The sequence below is a fragment of the Pundamilia nyererei genome, unplaced genomic scaffold (assembly GCF_000239375.1).
Source record: "Pundamilia nyererei isolate P.nyererei 1_Seehausen unplaced genomic scaffold, PunNye1.0 scaffold00023, whole genome shotgun sequence".
In the NCBI taxonomy this organism is placed as follows: domain Eukaryota; kingdom Metazoa; phylum Chordata; class Actinopteri; order Cichliformes; family Cichlidae; genus Pundamilia; species Pundamilia nyererei.
Genome location: NW_005187424.1, coordinates 3,847,497 through 3,875,329, shown reverse-complemented (window position 1 = coordinate 3,875,329; position 27,833 = coordinate 3,847,497). Strand labels below are relative to the sequence as shown.

The window sequence follows — 27,833 nt, the reverse complement described above, 5'->3', positions numbered from 1 at the left end:
AAGAGACCTCCATGCAAGATAAAACCTAGAGAGGTCCATTTCTCAGGATCAGTTAATGATTCCTTGACAGTTTAAGTTTTCACAAAGAATAAATTTGTTAAGATGTTCTTTTAATAATGTCTATCTTTATGGTAGTTTTTTTTTTTTTTTTATTTGATTCACGTGGCTGTAATTCAAATATTTATCATGATTTTCCAATCAAGGAGCAGTACTGCCAATGCTTTGTTTTGTAATTGAATGAATGAATTGATTGGACTCTAAGCTTCATTTTGCTGTTTGTTTGTTTGATTGATTGCTGAAATGGACTGAGTAAAATCTGACAGAGACCTTGCACTGCTCACATCAGTTAGTGCTGGTTTTAGTAACTCGTTCTATGCAGGTCTCAACAGCTGTTGAAAGTTGTTCTGTGAGTGCTGGACTGACTGGAAAAAGCTTAGTGGTAGATGTAAAGGCCAGTGGTCTTTATGGTCATGCAAACGGTCATATTTAGTAGGATTTCACAAATCAAATGGAAATGAATTCGTTGATGCACTCATGGTTTAGTTATAGTAAATGGTTAATATTCTACCTGCCTTGTTCTCTGCTCCTCTTTTTAAATAACCCTTCATGTGTTTGTGGGAGTGCGCTCATTACACAGACCTTTGCTGCTTTTGTCTTGTTTTTCTGCAAGGTTAATGTTACCCTCTCTGTGTTCGGATGTCTTTTTGTTCTCCATCCATGTTGACTTAATGCAGAGACACTGTAGAGCTGCAGAATGAGGATTTGTTTGTTTAGCTCTGTCGTCATATCGCCGATGAAGGTCAGTAAATGTGTCCCCCACGGTGACAGGTCAGCAGCTGGGTGGTGTTATGAAAATAGTAAAGTTGGTGTATCAACTTCCTGTTTCTCTCTGTTCCAGAATAGACTTGGCACAGGCCCCTGTTTATATTAGATGCTATGTCTTTTATGACAAAGTAAAGCATCTTTGTTTTTCTAGATGTTTCATATTCAGTGGGATAAATTATATATTTTTTGTCATTCAGAGTAGAGATGCTAAACTATGCGTAAACAGCTGAGTGAACCAGCAAAGTCCAGTCGCCGTCTTTTCAAGCTCCTTAGGCTACCATGACCTGGATGACTGAGGACCTACACAGATGATACTGAAGGAGCAAGGGTTTGTGCAGTTTTAGGGAGCCAGCATGCATTGTTGCCCAAAGAGGGAAAATTAACAAACAAAATAATAAGATTTCAGACAGTGCCATAGGATGCGCTGCAGAGAGGGCATTGCATTTCTAAGCTGACACAGTTGTGTTAGAGATGGCAGTTTGAGCCAATAGCCCGATAGTGTAATACGTACAGGCTGTTGTGTCCTTAGTTTTGCATTGTATATGTGATGGATTGAGTTTTAATGTGTTTTCTCTGCATATTGTTCGTGGTCTTTGTTTGTTTTTTGGGTGATTGAGTTTGTAATAATGATTGATTAATGGTTTCAAAGTGAAAGTGTTACTGGTAGTCATTGCTGTAGTTAGTCTCTCAGATAGTGAGTTGTTTTTGTTTTTTGTAATCTTTGCATTGCAGTTTTGCTCCTGTTTGTGAGATGACTGCTCGATGTCATATACATTAAGTTTGTGGTGAAATGAGGCTGAAAAAAAAAACTGTTCTGTTTCCTTTTTAGATCTGTTACTTCAGATTTGCATTTCACGCCAGTGGTATCCAAAGTTCAATAACATCAAATCATTTCATAGTGAAGATACTATATTAAAGGACGGTTTCTTATATTGTCACGAAGTCTGGCTGTTTCTCTTGGCAGGAGGGAAAAAAAAGCTTAGCTAAGACACTTTCAGTGTGCACCATAGTTCATTCCTATCACCACACTTACCACAAATTGTCCCTCCTCCTATGATGTGATACTAGATACAGAGAAATTAGTCATCTTTTTCAGGGTAGTTTTTGAAATGATTGGTTTCCTGTCAGGTCTCAGTATCCAGACTTCCTGTCGGGGTGAAGGTGAAGTTAAAAAGTGTTTCTCAGGTGTGAGGTGAATTTCTTTCTGCTGAGCACAGTGATATGCTTCCTGCTCTAATCTTGTTTCACTTGAAGGAAGCCGGTCGTTTGGAGCACTTTGACCCCTTCTGAGTTTGATCATCATATGACTAAAGGACCGTTTGTCGTTGAGTCGATCAAAGGTTCTTAAGAGTGGAATACTTTTTGCGTTGGATTTGAAATATTTAAGCTGTCCTTTTTAATGAAGGCATGCTGGATTTCCTCATGGAAAGCAGCTGTAGCTTGGATTGTTTGGAGTAGCAGGTAGGAGTGGATTTAAGATGTCCTGCATTCATTTTATGCTGTTATTTGATGGTTGTTCTTCTTTTCTTATTTTTATCCAGTATAGTCTCTCTTTATGATAATAGATTATCAGTTTCCAAGTGTTGCTTTGAGCCATTCTTCATGCTGCAGTCAGTAGTGTCCAGTGAAACAGAGACCGTATTGTCACCGATTATAGTGGTGTGGCATGTAGTGCACAAAAATCCCGTCCTCGGTAAACCTGAAATGTCAGTTATGACCAAAAAGAATGGACGGTACTTCTGCATTAGTAATGTTTACAGATAAAGAAAGCAGTATCTTTATTTTAAAGGGATTTATTGTTCTTATTTCCTACACCATATATATATTTTTATTCTCCAACTGGTTTCTTGATTTATACTTCAAAATAATCATTAATCTTTTCATGCGCTGACTTGAAGCAGCTCCTCAGTTTTAGCTCCTGTCCTTTGAAGGTCACCTCCACTTTAAATGGATAAATGGTGTTTGGCTGTCCCCCACAAACCGGAGCTTCTGTGTTCACAGCTAAACTGTCTGTAACTGAACATTTGTCTCGTACAGATTACTTGCACGTGTACTGACCTCATTATCTAAAACTTGGACCTTTTTTAATATGAGCACAACCATTGTAACGCACATATTGCAAATATGCAAGTAAAAGCATAATGTTTCTCCTATAAAGTAAATAAAATCCACAGAACCTCATTTTAAGAACCTCCAGAATTGTGACAGAATTATTTTAATCCCGTCCTTGGTCAACGCGCCTTTACTGGAATACGAGCAAGTCATTTAAAGTATTGATTGTGGTATCAGAAAGAGACAGATTTGTTTGCCAATGCTGACTTTGTAAACTAAGCAGGTGTATCGATCCAGCTGACACTGACTCCTGGCGCTGCTTCCAACAAAGCTGATAATGTAGCACTAAAGGCTGCTGGGATGTATTGATATTCTATCAGGAGGAAGATGTTTTGATAAATATTTAATTCTTTGTAAATGTAGGCTTCATGTAAGTGACTGGAAGTGATGTTAAGTGGTGTAGTTCAGACTAGGATGTGGTTAGTGAAAGTGTTTAATACTGTATTTTGATGAAACTGAGAGATTTCAGAAGGCTTGGGCTCATGCTTCTCATCTTCTGCAGGTGGCGACAGACAAGGTTGCTGGTAAGCTGAGTTCTACTCTCTCATGGGTGAAGAACTCGGTGTCCCACACGGTCAGTCAGATGGCTAGCCAGGTGGCCACGCCCACATCCTTGCAGACCACTGCTACCTCCTCCTCCACCTCTTTGTCCTCGCCTGGCCTCTCCCCATCCTCGCCGGCCCTGCTCAGTCCTGATGATGTGGAGCTACTTGCCAAGCTCGAAGAGCAGAACAGGTAAGCTTCTCATGCGAACTGACTCATGTTTGATTTCAGGTTGCGTGGCACAGGATGGACTGTATTGAACCATTCTTTGAGACAGTTTGTGATGTAGTTATAGAGGGGTGGAGAATACAGTCTGACTGGTTTGGAGATAGTTGGAAGAACTGGTTTTTGGACATTGAGACCTTACAGAGACACAAAGTTAATTTCCTCTGGACAATGTAGACTATAACCTCTGTTTGCTAGTCATGAAGCACAATCCTTTGTCAAGATTCTATTCTATAACCATTCTATTTACCATTTACCAAGATTATGATGGCATGTGACATGTGAGCAATACTCACTGACCATTTAAGGTAAACTTTGCTAATAGTAGTATTAACTATGAAGTAAGATTTTAGAAAGTTGATAGTAGGGCTGGAGAGTATATTATAAGTATATTGATATGTATTAAAATTAGGCATAGGGTAAATAGATAAAATTACTTCATATAGGGCTGTTCAAGAACAAAAGTCACAAAGTGATTTAAAATTTAAAAGGGGTCTGATAATACACTTTACAGTATGCTGAATTTAATTTTATGGCGTTTTGAGAAAGGTTACCTTGTGTAAAGCTGTGCCAGCATTTATATTTTGCTTCTTTTACTCTTTGTAGTGCTTGCCCATACACTTTCTTTCTGTGCTCTGCAAGCAAACCTGGCAAGAACCTCATTGGAGCCTTCCCAAAGCTATTTTAGCCAGAGCCAAAAAGAAAATCACCGGCGTTGCAATGACTTTTTTTTTTTAAACTGGCAGGCTGTGAGGCTTACCACTTAACTCATAGGTGAACATGGGCCTGTTTGTCTGTCATGGTTCATGTCCACTACTTCAGTATTATCATTTGGAGCTTTTTAATGACATTAATTCATAGCTGTACGGTTAAATGCCCATTCTAACCCCAGAACGGGCCATGTGCAAGCCCAGTTTGCACCTGTGAACGATGGTTTGTTGATTTGTTGAAACAACACAAGCAAAAAGTACGGCAGAGTCAGCATATACTGTTTGGATTTAGTTGTGCGTGTCATCATGTATTTATGGTACAGCCGCATGGAGACAGTGAAACATTGACTGGAATCACATTTATTGAGTATTGTTATTTTATTTATCTTAAATAGATATACCAGAAAGTCTTACTAAGCTTCAGGGATTTTCCAGTAGCTCGTGACTGAGAAACTTGCGGCTTAATATGACCTATGAAATTATTTTTTTGTGTGTTCTGGTCACAGTTTATTTTAATAGTGTGATAAATCACACATGGCTTTCAGTACCATCTGATCATGTATTGAGCTAAGTAGAAAATACCAGTATTGTATGCCACTATTCAGTCTGAAAATACATGAATATGAGCTTTTTGGTCCACACTTCAGAGCTCTAGTTGATGGAATAGAACCTCAGTGTGACCCAGTCTAGCTCATGATGTTCTAAATGTAAGTGCTAATGGACTAAACTCAGACTGTGACAATTGCATTGAGGGAATATTCATCCTCCTGCCTAAAAATGGGAAGCAGGTTATGATGGATGATGTGAAAAGGAACTCATTATTCTATGCAGTTTGTTCTTGTCAGCAGCAGGCACACTGAAATGTGCAAATGTTGTAGGGCATCAGCTTCCTGTACACCCCAAACAAGTTGAACTTCCTCAGGAAGTACAGTTGTTTCTGGTCTGGTTTTGTTCTGCTGGTGTTTACAATAATATACTCAAAATTGCAAGTGAAAAAATTCTTTATTCTTATTGGTGCAAATACTATCTAAGATAAGTCACAACCTAATTTAATCATATAGTGGAGTGGTTGAATATTAATTATTTAAACCTTATTGAAAATCTCAAATCCACAAAACCTTTGTCTTATTATGTTGTATTTGGGCAGTTGTGCACACCTCTCTTATTACCGTCACTGAATCATTTTGCAGATCCTACAAATGTATCTTTTGCTACACATGCAGAAACACATTAGTGATGTTCAGATTGCAAACTAGCCACCTTTAGATGAAAGAGCGTAAAGTACTGATGGAATAAAAGTTAACACTCAGTAGTTAGTCAGGTTCTAGTCTGTTAACATTTAGGTGCTTTAATAATGCCTTCTTCTCCGATAAATGCAAGATGGTGTGTTGCTTTTGATATAATATATCTGATAGATATCTGAATATGAGTATAAAGATTCTTTAGGAATAGGCAAGCTTTCTATTTTCATTTTTACTCTTGGAATTTGGGGTAGTTGAAGGTGGGAGGTTAAAGGTACATGGGGAGGACAAACGAGGAATGCATTGAAACCTTCCCTTATCCATATAAGATAATTAGGTTATTGTTATTGTTCCTATTATTATTTATAGTCAGAACTGTAAACATTACCAGAAGTCTTTTCAGGATATCAGCTGGCTGCACCAGAAGCCGAAACACTGTTCCTCTGAAGCTACATTATCAGAAGATTGGGTCTGATACGTTTGTTAGGGCCTAAATATTCAACTTAAATGTAATCAAATATTTAACCATTCAGATCGTGCCCTGCCCCTCCCCCTGGGAAAGGCTCCAGTCTACTTTGAATAGTATCGTACTGCTTTGCAAAGAACAGCTTGCTCTCATGGTGCAGGCACCATGTTTTCTAAAGAGAGTGAAGTGAAGAAAGTAAGAGACCGTCTGTTGCTTCTTTCTCTCTACATCATCATTTTATATGGAAATGTGCAAGCCTCACAGTGCAAGCTTTAATTCGTGTACTTGATTTTGACTCAGCTCACTGGGTAAAGCTTCGATTGAACCCACCAAACAACTCACAAAAATTATATTCAGGTCATCTCGAAGGTTTCTTAGTTTGTTGTTGACCGTTTTGTTGTTTCAGGGTGTGGAATATATTTCCGGGGTGAAGGTTCCCTGAATGTAGACTCCGAATGGAAATTTTCCCTCAGGTTGACTCGCATATTGTACCCATATTCGTGCACACTGTACTGCTAGGTAAACAGTAAACAGCTCACATGGCTGAAGCAATGTCCATTAAACATTAAAATGAAGACTATGGTCTCTTTGGGAGTGTTCCTCATTCCTCATTCCTCATTTAGATTCGATCAGATAAACGGTTCTTGCAACAAGATCCAGAATTTGATAAGGACTCTCAAAGCCACAACAGAGCATGTCTGGCTGTGGATGGGTTTATTTAAATATTGGATCAGTGAGAGAAGACTATAGTGTGCAGTCCCCGAGGTTCTCATTGTTCACGTCACATAAAAGTACTGTTAGAGGATGACGCAACTATTCTCTAAAGCCAGCTTTGTGAATTCTTTCCTTGCTGTAGATCTCTCCCATGGATAGTACACTCTGTGTCAGCATAGAAACCAAGTGTGCCACTCAGACTGTGTCACAGCAAAGCTCTGTTGAACGCAGCGGTTGTTGACTCATCGGTAACGCCTACCACAGCTCCTGCCCCATAATGCCAAGTGGCATTTGATTAGGCAAGATCAAAAATAATCAGAGACATGTTCTTCATAATGTCCTTTATAAAGCTCAAACCACATCCATATCTATTGAATAACATTTTTTTATATCACAGAGCTCAAGTTCGTCTAACCTTTGACCCTTCCTTGACTTCACGATGCCCGTTTAGTGTCTTTATTTTGCCGCAAAATCCTAACGCAACCTTAATACACAAATCTTTTCATTTTGTCACTTAGGTGTTAATAAGATAGGTGCAATGGCAGGCAGGAGGACTTAGTTACAGATTCTGTGACGCGGCCTGTGGTTGTTTATCAGGTGCATGTGTGTTTGGGGAGCCCTTTGTACTCTTCAGAGCAGATAAAAGTCTGAAGCGTTGGTTCAGTGGTGTCACACAGTCGAGGAAATCCTGCACTGTTGCCTTCAATTTGTTAATGAGACTTGCCAGAATTCCTGAATTCTTAGAAAACTGAGACATGTAGAGTACATCATGAGTTTATCTTGGTAAGTTTGCAGTATTTCATTACTTATTTTCTTGAAAATTGTGGGCATGACGCACTTTTTTCCCCAATTGTCACTTTATCTGGAATGTGTTTTTGTCACTAAAATATTAGCTACAAGTTTGTTATATTCAGAAGGCTTTGGTTTTGTATTTGGCTGTTAGTGAGTTACTAGCAGAGCTGTAAGTATGTTTAGGCTCATGTTTAACACGTATTGTACTTTTTCTGAGTCACTGTTTTCGATCATTTGACTGAATTGCTTGAAAAACGGGTAGTTCCTGTGAAACTTTAGCGCTCTCTTTAGCTCGGTGTCAAAGCTGAATACAAGTAAAGAGAGGCCCTCTTGCAGGCTGTTCTGTCGGGGCCGTCCGTTTCACTCCCTCCCACACAACCCAAATTTGGCTGTAACCCTAGCCATTTGGGTAGCGCATTCAGTGACATCACAGGCTCCACTGGAGAGGCCCCGTCCTTTTTCCGAGATCAGGTGTCTGAACCTTTGTTTGTGTGACATAAGCTCTTCGGTGCCACGCAGGTTGGGAGTCACCGCGTTTTTTTCCCCCCACATTCTAATCTTTGATCAGGTCACTTTGTGAGTGAAAGACTGATAAGACTGATGAAGTGTGTGATAAACGTGGCATACGGGCTTTTTGTGCTACTTGACATGCTGAGCACATATGAAAGAAATGAATGATATTAACAAAATGAGTCAGAAAATATTTTACTGACCTTTACAGCTTATTTTCAACCACTTACAGTTGCAGCCATTAGATTTTAAATAAATGTCATCTCTCTCTCTCACTCAACAGAAGTGTTTTAAACCCTTTTTTTTTTGGTCAGCTTTCAGTCTGATTCAGTATTAACCTGTGAGATTTTGCTCATATGGTTATGAGGCCACAAGCTGTGGGTAGGGACTAGAAGAGTTAGACTGAGGATAGAAGTGGCAGAAGTAGCTTCTTCCAAAGAGTGTCCATTCTTAGAAAGAGGTTGAGGGGCTCAAAGTAGAGCCACTGCTTGTCCACATCAAAAAGATCCAGCTGCATAGGATTTCCCCCTAGCTCGAGTGTTTGGGACACGTCCAGCCAGAAGAAGACAGGCTTTCAATGCCTTGGTGCATCCCTAGAAAGAAGAAAGTCTATGCATCTCTACTCACTCCACTGGCCTTTGACCCAGATCTGAATAAAGGGAAGACGGTTATTTATGTGTCAAAACAGTAGCTGTTTAGATACACTAGTGTAAATAATAGTCCTCAAAAGAATGCATAAGATTTAAACTAGCTAAGTAAATATTTCCATTTGCTATAGTTTTACAGTCCTTTCTCTTTCTTCTTTTTTTAGTTTTGTTTTTAGCTTTCATATAATATCTCATGCACCTGTCATGTTGAAAGTTCTATATATATCCACACAGCTTTCATTCAAACTGTGTTTTGCATTTGCAAAGTGTTTTGCAAAATGATCTCACGATGGTCTGGGTTTCCCTGAAGATGTGAAATTATACTTTGCCTGGTAAATGGGATGTCTGATGGACAGACATTGACAAAGTCACGGTATAATGTAGTTGCGTCTCTGCACAGTTTCTTAAATGTTCACAGTATATCTCGCCTCTCACCTTCTCTAAAGGCTACTGGAGACAGACAGCAAGTCGCTGCGCTCCATGAATGGCTCCAGGCGAAACAGTGGCTCATCCCTGGTGTCCAGTTCCTCCGCCTCATCCAACCTCTCCCACCTGGAGGAGGACTCATGGATCTTGTGGGGGCGAATTGTCAATGAATGGGAGGAAGTGCGCAAGAAGAAAGAGAAGCAGCTTAAGGTGAGACTCGTGCACATGACTACCTGTGAGGTGACGGTTGATCATGTGCAGACCTGCTTAAGAGCTTATTCAGCCTGGGCTGTTTTACTAGCTTACAAATAGACATTTGACGCCTTGAAGACGAGGTAAAGAGCCTTCTCTCAGCTGCTCCTTTACTCACACGGGGTCAGCAAAACAGATAGCTGTGCATATTTGATTTAGCAGAATTTGATGCCATTCCTCGCAAAACACCAAATGGGATTTGCGTCTCCTCCTAGTCTCAAACCTGTATAAACCTCTTCACACTTACACTTAAAAGCAGTAAAACTCCATGACAGTTATTCTAGGTTGCAATAAAGGGTCCAATGATGCTGCTGTTTCTGCATTAAGATTGTTTAACTTAACATATTTCAAATCATGGCTTATTTGTTTTATTGTTATTATAATTGTGTTTATAATTTTCTGCTGCCATTTGAATCTCCCTGGCTCAAACGTTACAAAGGCCCAGTTCACGTGACTGTTTACTTGGTCCAGTGATAATTTAAAGGCTATCTCTGTCCTCAGTGACCCTGTGGGGTTGCCCTTGAACTTGTTATTTCAGACGTAGATATTTGACGCTAATTTTAGCTTGCTTGTTTCTACAGTTACTCTGTTAAGCCCCGTAATAATCCTGTGCCCAGACAGTGGCAGTGGCAGTCTGATTTAAACTGCACAAAGACTGTGGACATACACAGTGATTGTTGTTTGTTGTGTAAAACCGTGCCAGGTGTGTGTTGGACCACCTGATTGTAGCCACAAGTCTGGGATAGTGGTGACTCAGCAGAAAGCCTGGTGTGTCCGGATGTTAAACGACTCAGTGCAGCTGCAACAGTTTGAAAGTTACTGGGGATCTACAGTTGGTGCTTTTTATCTTTATCCACTGAGTGTTGTTAATGGAAGTTTTGTTGAATTCTACTCAAACTGAAGCCTTCTTTGGGTCATTTAGGAAAACTGACAACCAGTAGCTGTGCCAGAACAGCTAGGTGCTCAGCATTTATGGTCAGACGTTTGTTATAACCATAGAGACTTCAAGCCCATTTCTTTTTGTTACTTAGATGACTGACACAGAGAAATATTTTACTGTAAAGTTTCTGTTAATTAAAATAATCATGCAAAAGACTAATGTCTTCTGTAGGGACGGAGTTTCTGTTGTTCTTGTTGCTGGATGTTTAAATGGGGAAGTGCTGGGAAGGAGCTGTGAACATACACAGTGTTATTATGTAATTTAAGAGAAGTAGTCATCATCGCATGGGTGCAACTAGCCTAGGATATTAATGACAGTTGCTGAGGCCTCCGCAAAATTGCTGTTTTCTTCCGCTCTGCTTACAAGAAACACAGTTTCTGTTGCACGAAGGAAGAAACGTAAATTTTTTCTGCACTTGTCAGCAAAATCCCTGATTTGTTCGTCTTTCTAATACTTTATATTTCATATGTAATCTTCTAAGACCCTCTGCTCTTGAATAGTTCTTGTGACTCATAAGGCAGCTTTCGTTCAACAGTCAAGGTTTGAGACTGTGGTGCATTGTTTCAGTCCAGAACAAAGCTTGGTTTGTCTTATCTAACCTCTAAGAGGGGAGAGGGGTCCCCTGCTGAAAGCATGTGTGGGTGGACCTCTGCTCCAGATGCACCCTGGACTGACCAGATGCACGCAGACACCGCACACAGACAGACATACACAACCACACACTCACGTGGCCGCATAGCAGGAAAAATGACTGTTCCCTGTCAGCACAGGAAATTGCTTAATCAAATTGTATCATCAGTAGTATATGGAAATAAATCACTCTACAGAATGTATCACTGACAAGATTATGTTTGGCAGTGGAAACTGTATTATTATAAAAGATGCACAGTGTGCTGAAGTGGAAAAAGAAATATTAGGCTTTGAGGCATACCCATGGTTTAATCCTGTTTAAGATGCAGGTCTCTGTTTTTCTCCACGGAAGGGTTTGGTGTTTTTCTTTCTGCCGTTCACATTCAGAGCTGAAAAAGGAATCCCAAATGTGCGTTTAGGTTCCCATGGATTCATTTTACATTGTCATGGTTTCCCCTACCATTAAACTCATGAAGCTAGTCCACTGCCTCTCTGGGGAGATGTTTTTATGATAAACTGTTCAGTGTGGGGAAAAAAAACAACCTTTTGCGATCCATTTGTGGTTCGACGCGTCCACTGAAGGGGAAACCAGTACTGATAAAGATTCCTCCAAGTTGAGTGGAAATAAGTAAGTCATCATTTTTCTGCACTGCTAATACAGTGCAGCAGTATAAAGGTGTTTCAAATGAATGAATAGAGTTGCGGAGCTCTTAGTATTTTTTTCACTTCTACTCTGGCAGATGTAATATGAAAAGCTTTTTTTCACATTACAAAAAGTGAAGAAGTGCAGACTTTTTAGAAAAAAAGTTATTTATTAACATCAGCTACATGCTCTAGCTGCATGACTACACTGTTTAAGAGACATCCACAGTGATTTACACTACCACGTGTATGCCTGTGTACGCGAATGCTGGATTTCCACTAATGAATTAGAAACTCATTGGCCTGATGAGCCTGAGTTGACTCTCTGACAGACCTGTGCACTAAAGATTTTAACTATTTTAACCTGCAACGGATACATTTGCGTTATTAGACTGCGGTTCCCATGAAAAGATTTTTGACACACACAAAAAACATAATTTAAATGTATACTTTATTGATCCTCGTGGGGAAATTCCTCTCTGCATTTAAAACATTCACTCAGTGAAGCAGTGGGCAGCCACTGGGCACTTGGGGAGCAGTGTGTAGGGACGGTACCTTGCTCAGGGGTGTCTCAGGGTAGCTGTTCAGGTGAATCGAACCCCCAACCTTCCAATCATGGGGCTGTCACTCTACCTACTGAGCTATCCCTGACCCATGCAGACCATAAAGAAGTTGAAAAACGATTGGAAAAACAAGGTGCTATAAGTTGGTACTATTTTACCTGTTTAACTAGTATCCATACACTTACCTGGGCCAAACAAGGTAGTGCAAGTCCTGCATGAGAGGATGAGAACAAGGCTAAACATGATTGCGGGTTCTCCTGCTGGTATTGATCGACGTTTCTTGGAATAAGGAATTAAACTTCTAAATGATATGATTTTCTGGTGAATGGTTATTCGATGTGCATTCACTGCCACGTTTGTGTGACTGGATATTAAATCTGACACTATCATAAAACCTGAACGAAGAACAAAACTGTTTCATTTTAAAAAGTTGTTGCCTACACCCTGCAGAAAACTTTAAGAACATCAAGAAAATATCTGCTCTTTTTTTTCTCTCTACAGGATCTTGTTAGGAAAGGGATTCCTCATCATTTTCGAGCTATAGTGTGGCAGCTGTTGTGTAATGCCCAGAATATGCCCATCAAGGATCAGTACTCAGAATTATTAAAGATGACGTCACCCTGCGAAAAGCTCATACGCAGAGACATCGCTCGCACTTATCCCGAACACGAGTTCTTCAAGGAGAAAGACAGCTTGGGTCAGGAAGTGCTCTTCAATGTCATGAAGGTGTGTCTTCTGCGGTGTCTAAGAAACCTGTTTGCGTGCAGATAAAGAGATAAGTCTTGTGTTCCAGTAACAAGAACTGGTATTTGGTTTTAAGGTGGTTTAATAAAGAAAAAGAGAGAAATCTGATCTTCAGTGAGACTCCTGTAACGATAATCTCTATTACCTTAGGCATATTCTCTGGTGGACCGTGAGGTCGGCTATTGTCAGGGAAGTGCGTTCATTGTGGGTCTGCTGCTCATGCAGGTAATGATTGTATTCTCCACACATACTCTCACACACTGTAACACAAACTTCCAGCTAGTAATTTGATCACTATCATAATATTTTTCTAGATGCCCGAAGAGGAAGCATTCTGCGTGTTTGTGAAGTTGATGCAGGACTACAGATTACGAGAACTCTTCAAACCCAGCATGGCTGAGCTGGGACTCTGCATGTATCAGTTTGAGTACATGATCCAGGTAGACACCTCATAGCTTGGGGAGTAACGCTTTGCCAACACGTAAGCTTCAACAATAGTGAGTCTGATTGTTATTTTTTTTCACAGGAGCAACTCCCAGAGCTTCATATACATTTCCAAGCTCAGAGCTTTCATACCTCCATGTATGCCTCTTCTTGGTTCCTCACCATCTTCCTCACCTCCTTCCCTTTGCCCGTTGCTACGAGGATCTTTGACATCTTCATGTGTGAGGTCAGTTAAAGCAAACTGTGGCTGAATGATAAGCTCTGTAAACTTGTATGAACCAGTGTGTTGAAAATGTTATCTTTCTGTCATTCTCTTTGCTGAGCTTGAAATTTACACCTGTGTTCACATTCTTACAACACTGGCTTCTTCTGTTTTCTTTTTTCTTTAAACTTCTGTTTGCTTGTAGTTTTTGCGATCTAAAAGAGGAACTAAAACTGCTGGTTTCTGCCAGTGTATGAACTGAGGGGGTGCACCAAGGCCCAGGATTGATTTTGAACTGTGACTCATGCAAGGCTACTCTAGTAAAGCCTGTGAATAAAAACGTTGAGCTGGAAATGAGTGCAATAGGTCCACTTGGAAATGAGCCATTATTATATCAGTGTCTAATCTGAAAAGGGTTTGGGGGTTATATCTTAAGCTGCTGTTATTGTAAGTCACTGTGAACTAATAGCCCCACCTCAGAAAAACAGAGTCTGTTCTTAAATTTTTAAGAGTATTTGTTTAGAGATGATTTCAGGCCAGTACACTTATTCTACAGCTTTAAGAACAGTTAGGTAAAATCAGCTATCAAATAAAAGTTATCCATTAGTGCCACCTGTTGGACAAAATTAAGCACTACAGTTACAGTCACCTTTAGCAGTGTGGCCTTTTTCTTTTTCTCTAAATCACAATCACTCGGGCTGTTTCTTCTCAGTCCACTGTCCAATAAATTTGACAGCGCACTGAGTATTATTTCATGCTCATTACTGGTGGGGTTTTTTCAGGGCCTGGAGATTGTTTTCCGCGTGGGGCTCGCCATCTTGCAGATGAACCAGGCGGAACTCATTCAGCTCGACATGGAGGGAATGTTACAGGTGAATCACCAGCAGCACTTCCAGGGGAGAAGCCTCCATCACCCTCTGTTTATGTGCAACCTCTCATCTCGTCCCAGTTTGTGGGCATGCTGATGTTTAGTGCGGTCCTTTGAGGTCAGAGAAGCTTGTGACTAAAACATGCATTCTGTTGTGACACTTGTCCCCGCTTTCTTTATGTGCTTCAGCACTTTCAGAAGGTCATCCCACACCAGTTGGACAGTGGACCAGATAAGGTCATCCAGGCTGCTTATCAAGTTAAATACAACGCCAAGAAGATGAAAAAGTAAGCGCAGCAGGCATTTCATAACTTCCTTTTTCAGAGATTTTTTTTTGTTGCTGTGATTGTTTTTTCATTGTTCCTCTTTTACAGCTGAACCCCCTTTTTGTTTTTTTGTTTTTAAACTGTTGCATAACTTTAGACAAGATTTTTCAGTCAGCACTGGAGCAAATTGACTGCTAATATTTGAATGCTGCAAATTCAAAACTTGGTTGATACCCGTTCCAAGTGGAGGAAGCAACACATTTAAACGTTCTGTGTACCTGTTCAGTATAGGGGCCAGGGAAATTCCAGAGTTTCCATTTGTAATGGTGTTTCTTTAAAGTAACGTATATCTTTTTTAGAAGCAATAAAATATAGAAGACAAAAGGAAAGGGGATTGTATCCCAAATTGATACATGGAAATCAATTCAGCCGACTTCATTCTAATCATTCTGTGCTTGATTTGTTTTAACAGATGCTCTGTGCTTTTTTTTTTTTTAGGTTAGAAAAAGAGTACACTACAATCAAAACAAAAGAGATGGAGGAACAGGTGGAGATAAAGGTGTGTGGACATACTTTAAAGTCCCAGAGCATCCCATGTAAACAATTTGTAGTATTTTTTTTTTTCTCATGTCTTTTTCCAATTCTGTCTTTTTCAGAGGTTGCGGACAGAGAACAGGCTTCTGAAGCAGAGGATAGACACACTAGAGAAAGTGAGTGAATCAGTGTTTGTCACAGTCAGACACTGCGCTCTCCTCATCAACTTTACATTAACCCATTCTGCTGTTTATGTCCATATATCATGTGTATTTCCTAATGACGGAGTCTTGTCTTTCACTAACTGGGCTGTGTTAGTTGAAAGTTGCTGGTACGCCATCATGGACTGGCATGGTGAATGTTCTGATTGTAGATAAAGTCAGAAACATTGATGGATTTGGGCTTTAGGTCATGTGGAGAATTTAAAAACCCAGCTGACCCCACTAACAGAAGCAGAGAAGCCTGTTTGAAATGTGAACGGAGCTGCTTGATACTTGACGTCGATACAAAGCACTGCATGTCAGGGTGCACAACACTGAGTCTCTCTGAATGGGCACTTCTACTGCCTGGTAAAGGCACCATGCATGAGGTCTGTTGAGGATATTAAGGGTGTCTGCTACGCTGTGTTTGCCTGCAGGGCGGAAACGAGTCCGTTAGTTTAAACCAAACTCGAGGCTGCTGCTCCTCGTCACGTAACTCTCAGGATCTTTTAACTCTCCACTAACTGAAACCGCTAAAAGCTTGGATAAACCACAGAGCCCCAGCGCCTCTGTTAAGTAAAACACCGCTCTTTAACACTGTCGTCATGCTGCTATTATAGCAAACTTCACTCTCGGGCTGCCCTGTGCTTTTTCCTGTCTGAAACCTCTCTTTGTTATCTGCACCGCCCAATTCTTCACTCTGTCACCAGCTTATTTTTGCACCTTTTTCACCACACCTGCTTTGCAATGTTCCTTTTATACCTCATTGCGTAAACCAAATATTTTTGGAGGGAAAATGAACATTGCACTTCTTCTTTTAAAGAATCAGTTGTTCTTTTGTGTGCTTTAAACTGTCCTCTGGATTCTCTCTCTCTCTGCTGTCTCTTGTTGATATTTCTGTTTTGTAGGAAAGCGCTTCCTTGGCAGATAGATTGATCCAGGTATACTCCTCATTTTCTTTTTACCCTTAGAACTTATGCTGGACTTTCCTTTTTCCATCTTTTTGTCTCTCTTTAGCAATGCATGCTTATGATTAGTAAAGGGCAGTGACAGTGCTAATCCAGATTATGACAGCTGATTACATCATTAAATAACTGCATGGAAAACCACATGGTGGCATGTTAGACAAAGTAAGAGAATCACAAAAGATGCTAAATACATCTAAGGAATTAAAACTAAATCACCCGCTGCTTAGAGTTAAAAACAAGCATGTCCTTAGAAAATCCAATCCTTCATCTTCTCTGATTTGCCCACCCATTCCGTCCTTTCGTTTCACTTCCTGTCGTGCTCACTCCACCCCTCATCGGTTGGTTATGTCCAAAGGGACAAGTGACTCGAGCTCAAGAGGCAGAGGAAAACTACCTGGTCAAACGGGAGCTGGCTACAGTCAAACAGCAGAGCGAGGAGGCCGGTGCTCAGCTGGAGCAGGCCAAGAAAACCATCAAGCAGCTCCAGCAGCAGCAGCAGCCACAAGGGGTAAGAAGAGCCACAGACAGTCTGAGGCAGGCAGGTTGCACTGGCTCATCTGGCTGACCTGAGTGTGACTGGAGCTGTGACACTGAGACTGGGGTATTGCCCAGGTCTGTGTGTGATGTGCAGTACGTACAACCTCAGGATGACTATTTTATTATTATTATTAGGTGTGCTACAAATTACTTTTGGGCCTGTAAACATTGCAAACAACTGATTTTGGATACATGGTGGGGCATCTGCAATGGCAGAGCAGGACTTTTCTCACTTTAGGTAATGATCTGTTTTGGCATGCATGGATTCATTTTGAGACACAGATTTCTACAAAGTTCAATTTATGTTCTTCTGCATTCTCAGAAATGCTTTCATGAATTTGTAAGCAGGTTGTATCTCAGGCTGGTAGATTTCACACATGGCCCCCTGTTCATTGAATCCTCACCTTGCACAACACATCTCCTTAATTATTAATGGTTGGATTCCACATGATAATGTGCAGGCTTTACTGTGTTTTACATAATTTGCTATCTTGCTACACAAAGATTGTTCATGAATTATTTATGTGGAAGTGAAAGGAAAAATGGTTGATGTCAGCTGAAATGAATGTAAAGAGGAATTGAGAGTACTTGGATCAGTGTAAGTATTGTGGACATTACTGGAGATTGAATTTAGTTTGAGGTGAGTGCACACAGCTATGTTTGCTGTCCTTCCTGCTTTTTTTCTGCGTGCTCACTTGTTCTGTTTTTTCTTTTCTTTTCTTTTTTGTTCCTTGTAGAAAGGACCCCCACGCTTCTCTGAGGAGTCCGTCCTGCAGCTGGAGAGAGAGCTCGTGCAGGCCCGACTAAAGGAAGCAGAGTCCCAGTGTGCACTCAAGGAAATGCAAGACAAGATTCTCGATATGGAAAAAGTGAGTTGTGTCATTTTAATGCATCTGCAGTGGGACTGTACTGCCTAAACCTCAGCCGGCAAAGAGTATTACTGTGATCTAGGCCTACCCTGTCATTTCTTTTTTTTAAAGGTTTAAGAAAAATTTGATTTTTCCACCTTTTTCAGAGGAACACGTCGCTACCAGATGACACCAATGTGGCGCGGCTGCAAGAAGAGCTGATCGGGGTGAAGTTGAGAGAAGCGGAGGCGCTGACTGGACTGAAAGAGCTGAGACAGCAGGTTAGAGATCTGGAGGACCACTGGCAGGTGAGCACCAAGATTTCAGCACGCAGGACAACTTGAAATAGCTGATCAAAACAAATCATAATGCAAATGTTGTACACACACACACACCAAACTACGCTGTTTAAAATCAGAGTGGATTTTGGTTTTCAAAAAGTATTTAAATATTCTAAATTTAGATTGCTTTTAGTCATGCCATTGTGAGAAACGCTCATATGCAGTGCTTCTGTTTTTTCTCCCTCTGCACACTTAAACGCAACTGCATAATTAAGGCTGTGAAGTTTTAACGGCACAGTAAACTTGTGTTCAAACAGTGATTCATGAGTTTGACTACAGTAATTATTTAAGATAGAATGGGTTTAATTCAGAACATTTGATTTGACTTAATTGCCGTTTAATTAATCCATTCAGGCTGATTGAAAACATGAAGCATGTGAAAACTTGAACAGATAGGTTGGTTAACTCAGCTGTAGTACTTAGTTTAAAGAAAGATGAAGATGCAAGTTTAAGCTAGTTTCAAAAGGAGCTGTTTCAAACCTTGAACAATGGCTTATCATTTAGAGTAAAAATAATATTTTTGTTTTCTTCTCACATTTATTAAAAACATTTTGAAAAAATTCTTGCTCTAATTAGACACATCTGTGTGTTTATTTGAAGAGGGTACATTTTCCCTTTTGATGTGTATTTCCATTTAAAGTCGTATTAAGAGGATTTGCAGGTACCCTGTAATTCCTGCTAGTTACAGAGCACAGATCTAGTATGACACACAAATGGTAAAAGTCAAGTGTTTATTTGGTAAGTGATGGTAAACAGGACCGACTGTCCCCGCCCTCTCCAGCGTCACTTGGCACGCACCGCTAGCCGCTGGAAGGACAGTTCTAAGAAGAACACCATGAGCGAGCTGCAGGACGAGTTGATGAGCGTCAGGCTACGTGAGGCCGAGGCTCAGGCAGAGCTTCGAGAGATGCGGCAAAGGATGTTGGAGCTGGAGACACAGGTCAGAGGTTGAATCGGTCTAACAGCACTAATATAATTTATGATTTGATTTGTTATCTGGATTATAACCTGATCTAGATCTTTAAACGCATTATTCAAATTCCTCATCACATGTTCACAAATATATGTGATTCAGATATCCTTCTCAGTCCAGAGATACAATTCATACTGTATGCAGTCTTTAGGAAGAGACTTTTGTTTTCAGAGTTTTTATGTACTTGCAGTGCAGTTAATTACAGACAATTAAAGGTACATTGTAATATGAAAACATCAGTAAGAAAAGTGAATGTGCATTAAGTGTGATAAGTAGTAAATATGCTGGAAAATAAGGGAATTCCCTCCCTGAATTTCACACAGCAGCCTTCAGGGGGCAGCATTTATCTTTGTACACAACACAGAAACTGGAACAGTGAAGTAGTGCTGAAAGTCGCATTAGGTTTCAGTTTCTTTATCCTGAACCTATCAGTCAATAACGTGAAATAATCCGCTTTTGCTTTTTGTTTTTTAAATGTGCTTATTCAGAATCAGATTCACAACAACCAGCTGCGTCGAGCGGAGCAGGAGAGTCGCTCTCTGCAGGAGCGCGTGCAGAAACTGACAACACAAAACAAAGATCTGAACATGCAACTGCAAGAAATCAAGAGGAGACAAGCTGAGATTGAATGCAAGGTACAAACTGCTGCTGCACTCCACACTTTGCACCTCTGGGGCAAACCGTTGCAGCGCTATTGTGGTTTAAATCTGTAAAGTTAAAAAAAAAAAGAATTGATTTCTTAGAGAGGTTGTCGCCTGAGAGTTCTCTGGTTTGTTTTCTGCAGAGCAAGGAAGAAGTAATGGCAGTGAGGCTGAGGGAAGCTGACAACATTGCTGCTATGGCTGAACTCCAGCAACAGATCTCTGAGCTCGAGATTCAGGTAAGGTTTTGACTCACACTTCACCCACTGCACCAAGCTTTGGATTTCCTCAACTCCCTCACAAACCACATTACATGTAAGCTTCCTTCAGCCATAAAAGGAAATGTCCCATACAAGGATGTGGTGACAAACCCAAGTTATATTTTTTGGGCCCTATGAACACATCATCCAAAGTTATAACCATAATAGTGACTGTTTGACCTGGCAGATTTGTGGTTTTCAGTCTGAGCTTCTTTACTGTTTTAAGATATGCAGAAGGGAAAGAAAATGTCTGAATTTCCATTAATCAATCAGCATTTCAAAGCTTTGATGATATGAATCTCATGTATTGTTTCCTTATGTTGCCTAGGAGACACCAGTGTCAATCAAATCTGGTAAAGCCGCAACCTCTTCCGGTTCCAATGAAGCGCATTTTAACTTTTTAAACTGTTATTACATAACCCAAATACGTATGCAGATCTGTTGGAAATTCTGAAAAAATGCACTTTAATTGATTTTAGTTGATGTGGAAAACTTGGGGGGGAAGGCTTTTTTGCACAAATCAGAAATATTAAAGCATGTCCCCTTCATCTATATTTATTCCCAGCGTAAATGGGAATTACAAGTCTTAACAAGCAGGAGAGAAGGAAGTAGTAGCATTTATCCCACCAATGAATTCAACATACTCCACAAGCTTAACCAAAAACAAATACAGGCCTGTTCTCCCAGTGACAACACTCAACAATACTAAAGAGAGAAAGTGATCTAAAAAGACTTGATATTGTTGAAGGTGTTTATGGGTTCAACACTTCTCACACCATGCCACTTTCATACAAGTAAAGATACTTGATGAATAGTGAGTGTTGCAACTAGCAGATAATCTTGTTGTGTGTAAACTGGCTATAGGGCATGGGTGTGAAAATGGAATTTAAATATCTGTGAAGATGGTTTCCGTTATGATTTTAAACACTTGGCTTGTACAAGCACCCTTCTAGAAAAAACACGCAATGCCAGCCCTGAGCATTTTGACATTAACCAGTCCTTAACTTGCTAGATCCTTATTACAGAGTCCAGTGCTAGTCCAGTGCTAGGTCACATGACCTAGTGAGTTTGTGTCATGTGTGTCTTATGGTCTCCAAGCCAAAGTGTTTCCATATGAGGAAAGAAAACTTAGGAAAATATCCCCACCTGATTCGAATAAGGTTTGAATAAGGTTAAAGTCTTCTGTCATTTTTGGGACAGATTTTGGGGGATTTTTCAATCCACTTATTTGGAAGCTGGCTGTGGGAGCCACCAGTATAATATCTATTTTCCTGTTTTCTCTGTGTGGCTGCACTGAACCCACACACAGAGATAAGTCACAAACACCTTCATAGAACACTTCTGACGTCTTCAGTTATAGAAACTGGGGGATGTCCAGTGATGCCTTGCACTGAAACACTTGAAGCAACTCTGCGGATGCTCAACTTTGTGCTTTTCTTTTTTTTATTCCTGTTGCGTGCACCTGGAATTGCTCAGGAGTTTCTCCAGTGTAGCAGGACATACAGCCCTACAAGAAGAAGGCCCTTCTGTCACATCTGCTTTGCATAACCACCCACTGCAGTTTTCCAGATCTTTTTGAAATTTCCCATGCTTTTGAACGTAACACCAGACTTTTTCCACACGCACCACAATCGATATCCCTCTCTTTAAATATCAGTGAGCTGGTGACATTATCAAGCCGCTTCTTCAAAATTTGTCAGCTGAAAGTTTTAAATGTTTTCAGTAGGACTGGGCGATATGACCCAAAATTCATATCTCGATATTTTTTTAGCTGGATGGCGATATACGATATATATCTCGATATATATATTTTAAAGACATAAGGCAAGAACAAAAAGAGTTCTTAGTCAAAGCTGTGTCCCAGATGTCACACACACTTTTATTAACATACAGCGTAGATGTACATGAAGAAATTACTCAAAAATAAATTATCAGCATTTATTAAATAATAATAATGCTCCATAAATAAAAGAAAACAATGTTGTTTTTGTGCATAACAAAAAGCTCACAATTGTACCGTCAAAATGTAAACTAAAAGACGCTGAGCATAATAACAAAGACAGTCAGATTTCACAGCTGCTCTATTCCCAACTTCTACTGCGTGACTGACAGCCTGGAGTTTGAAACCCGCTTTGTAACCGTGTCTCTTACAGGTGCCAATTTGTGGTCCTTATATACACACAATTCGGTAATATTACGTTCAAGCACAGTACGTATCACTCCGAGAGGCTCCAGACTACGGTAGCCGTAATGATCCGACAATCCATCAAGCGGTGCAGCTCCATAGCTTACCAAAATCGTACTAAAACATTTTTTTGACAGATTGCTGAGCGCCGTGTACAACATAAAATCGGTTCGCGGTCATAAAGCACAACCAGAATTCATACATAAGGCGCACTGTCGATTTATGAGAAAATGAAAGGATTTTAGGCCATGCTAGGCCTACACGTTGACGCCGTCCAGCCCCACGCACGGGGCGATCCGCGGTAACTTGTTAACGGAAACTTGCCGGTCCATCTTGTCATTGCCTGCAGACAATGCTATGGGGGAGGGGAAGTTGTGTTCAGTGAAGGAGAGGCGAGGCCGAGTAACGTTGCGTAGAGACAAAAGTGGACGAAAGAGAGACAAACTTGCGGCTCCACAAGTATAATTATAACGTAACATATACTATATCGATATAAACAATATTGTCACATCTTATATCTCGTATGAAAATATATCGATTTTTTTTAAAAAAAACCTCGATATATCGCGCAGTCCTAGTTTTCAGTTTTAAGTGCTTTTCAAGTAGTTCTTGTTTTTTGTAAGCACCGGAGTGTGGGCACATGAGTGTGGCAGGTTTGCACCTTGCACAGTGCATACACAGTAGAGGAATAGCATGAGCCCCGTGTTAGCAGGAGTAGCTTTACTGCTCCTCATCTGTATCAACACAAGCTACAGTCATGTACAGATTACCTCTGTGCAGTCAGTGGCCCCTTGCTATAACGCGGTTCACCTTTCGTGGCCTGGCTGTTTCGTGCATTTCTTGGTGTGCAATTTTGCATGTTCTTTTGTTGTTGTTGTTGTTGTTTGTTTGTTTTTACAGCGCATTGTGTTCTGCATCCTGATCGGCTGCAGACAATTGTCAATCAATCTCGTGCTGTGTCTCCTGTACAGTACAGAATGCATTCATCTTGTCAAATTTACAGAAATGTTCGATCGCTAGCAGTGTGGCTCTGCAGTGCTGTACTGTTTGTAAGTTTTCTCCCCAACAAACACAACAACAACAATGTCGACAAAACGTTGTGCACCATCAAAAGCAACCGCGGGTGCCTTTGGTTTCATTCTATAACACTGGACTTTTCTTCGAAGGTTTGAACTTCGAGAGTGTTCAAACAACAGAGAAACGTGTGAAAATGTTCATGTCTGTCTGAGAAAAGTGTATAAAGTGGTGTAGTGAGGGGTTTTACAGCCTTAAAACATCTATAATTATTGTAAAAAATAAAGTTCGCTACTTCGCGGATTTCACCCATCGCGGGTTATTTTTAGAATGTAACTCCCGCGGTAAACGAGGGACCACTGTAGTTACACGCATAAAACAGATCAATGCTTTTCCATCCCACTGTGTCAAATACCATAGTTTTGTCAGCTTGTCCCTTGGTTTCACATTTATGCACAAAGGCGTGCTTTGGAACAAGTGGCTTGATGCAAAAAACACAAAGTTCAGGGTGTTGGAGGGGTGGCAGGAACAGGTTTATCAGTCAGGAAACGGTGGTCAGGGTCTCCTTAGGATGTTTGTATGATCTACTTGGTTTCACTTTCACTTGCCGGTTAGGTTTAGGCACTAAAAACTGTGGGTTGGGGTGAGGGAAGAATTATTTTTCATTTAACAATGAAAATTTCTAGTTTCATTGTTGATGATGATAAAAAATGATGAGTTGGAAGTGACAGTTGCCCTCTCTTACTTTTTTATCTTATCTTACTTTTGAACTGATGCGTCACGCACCTCTGCCAAAGTAATACTTGTATGTAACCTGAAGAAACAAAGGCTATGGGCATGACCATTTACTTGGGCTCGCATGACTTCAAGCTATCAGGCATCCTGTGGGGTTGAAATGATTCTTAATAAAATGCTTGAAGCTATAAATAATATGGCAGGTTGAAATAGTTGTGCAGCTCGGTGGTTAGCATTGTTGCCGCACAGCAGGAAGGTCCTAAGTTCAATTCCACCATCAGGCTGGCGTCTTTCTGTGTGGAGTTTGCATGTTCTCCCTGTGTTTGCGTGGGTTCCCTCCGGGTACTCCGGCTTCCTCCCACCGTCCAAAGGCACACAGCTTGTGATTAACCCTTTAAGACCTACCATAGAACCAAGTCCGCCAGAGCTTATATTATATTTTTACATGCTGTAGTGCCATTTTTGGTAGCATTTCAAGTTGCTATACATCAATACAACCATTATAGCCCAAATGTTAATAATGTGTATGCATTAAGTGCATAGTAATTACATAAATTGCAAAAAAGTGCAATAAACTACAAAAAAATATTGAAAATCGCTTTTGTTTCGTTTACATACTTGGAGAAATTTAAGAGGCTTATCCCTCAAAACTGTAAATACAAAAAAGTTGCACAAAATAGTTTCCCACCACAGGAAATTTATTTTAAGTGTCTTCATAGTTTTATTTTTGAAATACACCAATTTTTATATACTGCAGGAAAAACGAAAATAAATATTATAGTGCAAATTTGCAAAAAAGCAACATATGCATCAAAACAAACTATTTCCAGCAGTGCAATATGAGTCCTAAGCATCCCAGAAACGACACAGAAAGTCATAAAGTCAAAGATAACTTTTAAAAACACCAGTATAGGCTCATGAGGCCCTGATGGTAAAAAACTACATTTCCGCAAAATGACGTCACTTCCGGTTTCGGGCAGGTAATGGCGGACATGCGAAAGTTCGCGCTGACGTCTATTCCAACGTAGGAAATGTTATGAACAGCTGATCGGATCGGCAAAGCGTGTTTCTGGAAAATTATGTTTTTGTTGCTGCAAGTGCGTTTTATGCAGTTTTTGCAAAGCTATATGTGGAAGGAAACCGTGACCTAGGACAAGCTGATGGCATAAGATGTAAGTACAACTCCTCCGGTTTCATAAGCAAAAAAAATTATTGCGCTAGCTCACGCGGTTCAGGTTCTACAGGGATTTAAAAATAGTTACGCAAAACGGAGCGTGCTGCTCTGACCGGCTTTAAAGGGTTAATCCAAATTGCACATAGGTGTGAATGCGCGAGTGAATGTGTGCCTGTCGCTGTGTGTTGGCCCTGCGACAGACTGGCGACCTGTCCATGGTGTACCGTGCCTCTCGCCCTATGACAGCTGGGATAGGCTCCAGCACTCCCCGGCATCGTCATCTGGATAGGAGCATGTTTTACTCCAAAACCTGATAGTGCCTTTCCAGGTGCACGAGCTGTCAATTACATAAGCATTATCATAGATGATAACAATCCAGATGGTCCATCTTCTCTTTAGTCTAGAGGACACAGTGTCCAGCTTTTCCAAAAGCCATAGAACAGTTTTCTTTTTTGCCTCAGCTCATTTTAAATGATCTTTAGCCCAGAGAGGACAAAATCATTCCTGGATTATATTCACGTGTGGCTTCTTCTTTCACTGATAGAGATTTAACCTGTATATGTTGGTGGCACTGACACAATTGAGTTCACAGATGGAGATTTCTGAAGGCATTCCTGAGTGCATGCAGGAATTTCTCTGACAGAAAATTATACTTGTTTTTAATATTCTTCAGATTTCTTCAAATTCTCTGAATCCGTTGATGATAGGGGTGGGCGATAGAAACGATATACGATAGAAACGATATAAATTTGGCCAACGATAGAGATTTTGACTATACCGCTCTATTGCGATAGCGTATGTTGATGATGTCATCAAGCTGCGCCTGTTTTGGTCGAAAGCGGCTACAACCATTATCATCTGCAAATTATTCCGGGCGACAGTCGTAGCAAAGAGATGAAGCACTTTTGAAATATGGGGAAAGCCAAAAACTGCGCTTCCTCCACTTCCGTAACATTGATTCATTAATGTTCTCTCGCAGCTGCTCTATTCCCATGTTGTTGCAGTATATTAATAACTAACCTTGTATTGTGGATGAATAATCTCAGTTGTTCTTCTGACTGAAGTTTGGCCCGTGTATAGCATCCTGCTATGCGATTGCATTTGTCCCTGACCACCAGAATCCCTCACGTTAACTTTTATCAAGTGGAAAAAAAGTTGGCGTTCATCCTCCAGCTTCACTGTGCTAATGTTATGCTAACATAGCTGTGTCGCTAGCAATCACGTAGCACAACATTGTATACCAGGTAGTCCAACTTCAGTAACCCTGCAAACGCCACTGCTGTTTTTTGTTTCGGTTTTTTGGCTCCTACACATGCAGCATGTTCAAATTCCCCCTCTAAATTTTCAAGGTCAGGGCATCAAAAGAGCAAACTTGTATAAGAAAGTATTGGTGCACAGTGAGCAATATGATATTCTTTTTAATTTGTACTTAATGTGCAAACATTTGTGGCAGACAGTGATTAATTTAGTGTCGGGTAAATGACGAGGGTGTTACAGGAACTGTGGTAAATGCAAATGCAGCTCCCAGTGCTCTGATTGTCTACTTTTTTTCTTGTTTTTAGTCATATGGTGATTTGCTCTTTGTGCTCTAACAATTTTCCTAAATTTAGATTAAAAAGACTTTCAAAACGCCAGTAAAGTTCTATGTTTGGATTGTTTCATTTGTGCTAAAATGTTATCTCAACTTTTCTTTAATCCATGAAATATATTTGTCGTGCTTTTGGAATAGAGCTCTCAGTTATTTTGATCTATCTAAAACCTGTTACAAAAGCTGCTCGGTTTATCCAGATATTGTTTTACATGTATCTAATGGTTTGAGATGAGGTGGCAGATAGTTTACTTATAATTCTTCCTTTTAAACTGGTTGCACGTCAGTGAAGCAATGCAGCAAGGCTCTTATGTCACATAAACCTCACTGCAGCTATTGTGAAGTTATTTTTATGTTGTACCCTTTTGCCCAGTTTTCTTTAGAAGTTTCCTTTAACTGTTGTTTCTTGAACGACATTTCAGATGATGGAAATTGAATTCTGAAAGCACTTTGTGTTTTTTGTTTTTTTTTACTTTCCTGTGCGTAATAGGCACATCTTCATTTTCAGTTTCTCAGTCAGGTGACTGTTTCTATTGACTTTTCACTTGGTTTAACTAAAAGGTTTCTCAGACTTTTGCACACGCTGGAACTACTGTCAGGGCTTTAGAGTGCGACCCAATTTCTCAATGGTGTGACAAAACAAATAAATCCTAGGCCGCACCGGCGCAACGGAAAAAGGTCTCCGCAACTCTGAAATTCTCTGTGTAGCCAACAGCACACAACATTATGCCAATATCGAGGCCTTAACTGATCATGAAGGTGCTGCTTAGAGTAGCTGTTCGATTGACTTGTGTGTCACACGCGTGTCTCTGCACAGACGCGCAGGAAGGGGAAATGACATAGGGAATTCCCACAATAATCCAATAGCACACGGCGACACCTGCACATTCCGCCAATGTTTCGCCAAAAAAATCCTAGATCGCACCGGTGCAACCAGCTGTTCGCGTTAAAGAAACAGAAAAAAAGTCTCTGCAATTCTGAAAGTCTCCATGTGGTCAACAATAGACACACATTATGCCCATATTGTGGTCTAGCCATCCGTCTCCTCAGCAAAAAGGGACTGACTGATAAAC

At 40.4% G+C, this 27,833-nt stretch overlaps 1 protein-coding gene across 3 annotated transcripts in view; it reads left to right on the top strand.

Annotated features, from left to right (window-relative positions):
• evi5b (ecotropic viral integration site 5b) overlaps positions 1-27,833 on the top strand; it is a 45,380-nt gene that overhangs the window by 4,433 nt on the left and 13,114 nt on the right. For 2 of the 3 annotated variants that reach the window (XM_013909316.1, XM_013909318.1), the window contains exons 2-18: positions 3,440-3,672; positions 9,232-9,421; positions 12,740-12,964; positions 13,133-13,207; positions 13,297-13,422; positions 13,509-13,652; positions 14,411-14,500; positions 14,686-14,783; positions 15,261-15,321; positions 15,419-15,472; positions 16,405-16,437; positions 16,820-16,972; positions 17,739-17,870; positions 18,017-18,157; positions 18,972-19,130; positions 19,652-19,798; positions 19,948-20,043. In XM_013909316.1, the coding sequence (XP_013764770.1) occupies positions 3,521-3,672; positions 9,232-9,421; positions 12,740-12,964; positions 13,133-13,207; positions 13,297-13,422; positions 13,509-13,652; positions 14,411-14,500; positions 14,686-14,783; positions 15,261-15,321; positions 15,419-15,472; positions 16,405-16,437; positions 16,820-16,972; positions 17,739-17,870; positions 18,017-18,157; positions 18,972-19,130; positions 19,652-19,798; positions 19,948-20,043 (2,076 nt within the window). In that variant the 5' untranslated portion in view covers positions 3,440-3,520. The remainder of the gene's footprint in view (positions 1-3,439; positions 3,673-9,231; positions 9,422-12,739; positions 12,965-13,132; positions 13,208-13,296; positions 13,423-13,508; positions 13,653-14,410; positions 14,501-14,685; positions 14,784-15,260; positions 15,322-15,418; positions 15,473-16,404; positions 16,438-16,819; positions 16,973-17,738; positions 17,871-18,016; positions 18,158-18,971; positions 19,131-19,651; positions 19,799-19,947; positions 20,044-27,833) is intronic. The other variant, XM_013909317.1, reaches the window with a different exon arrangement.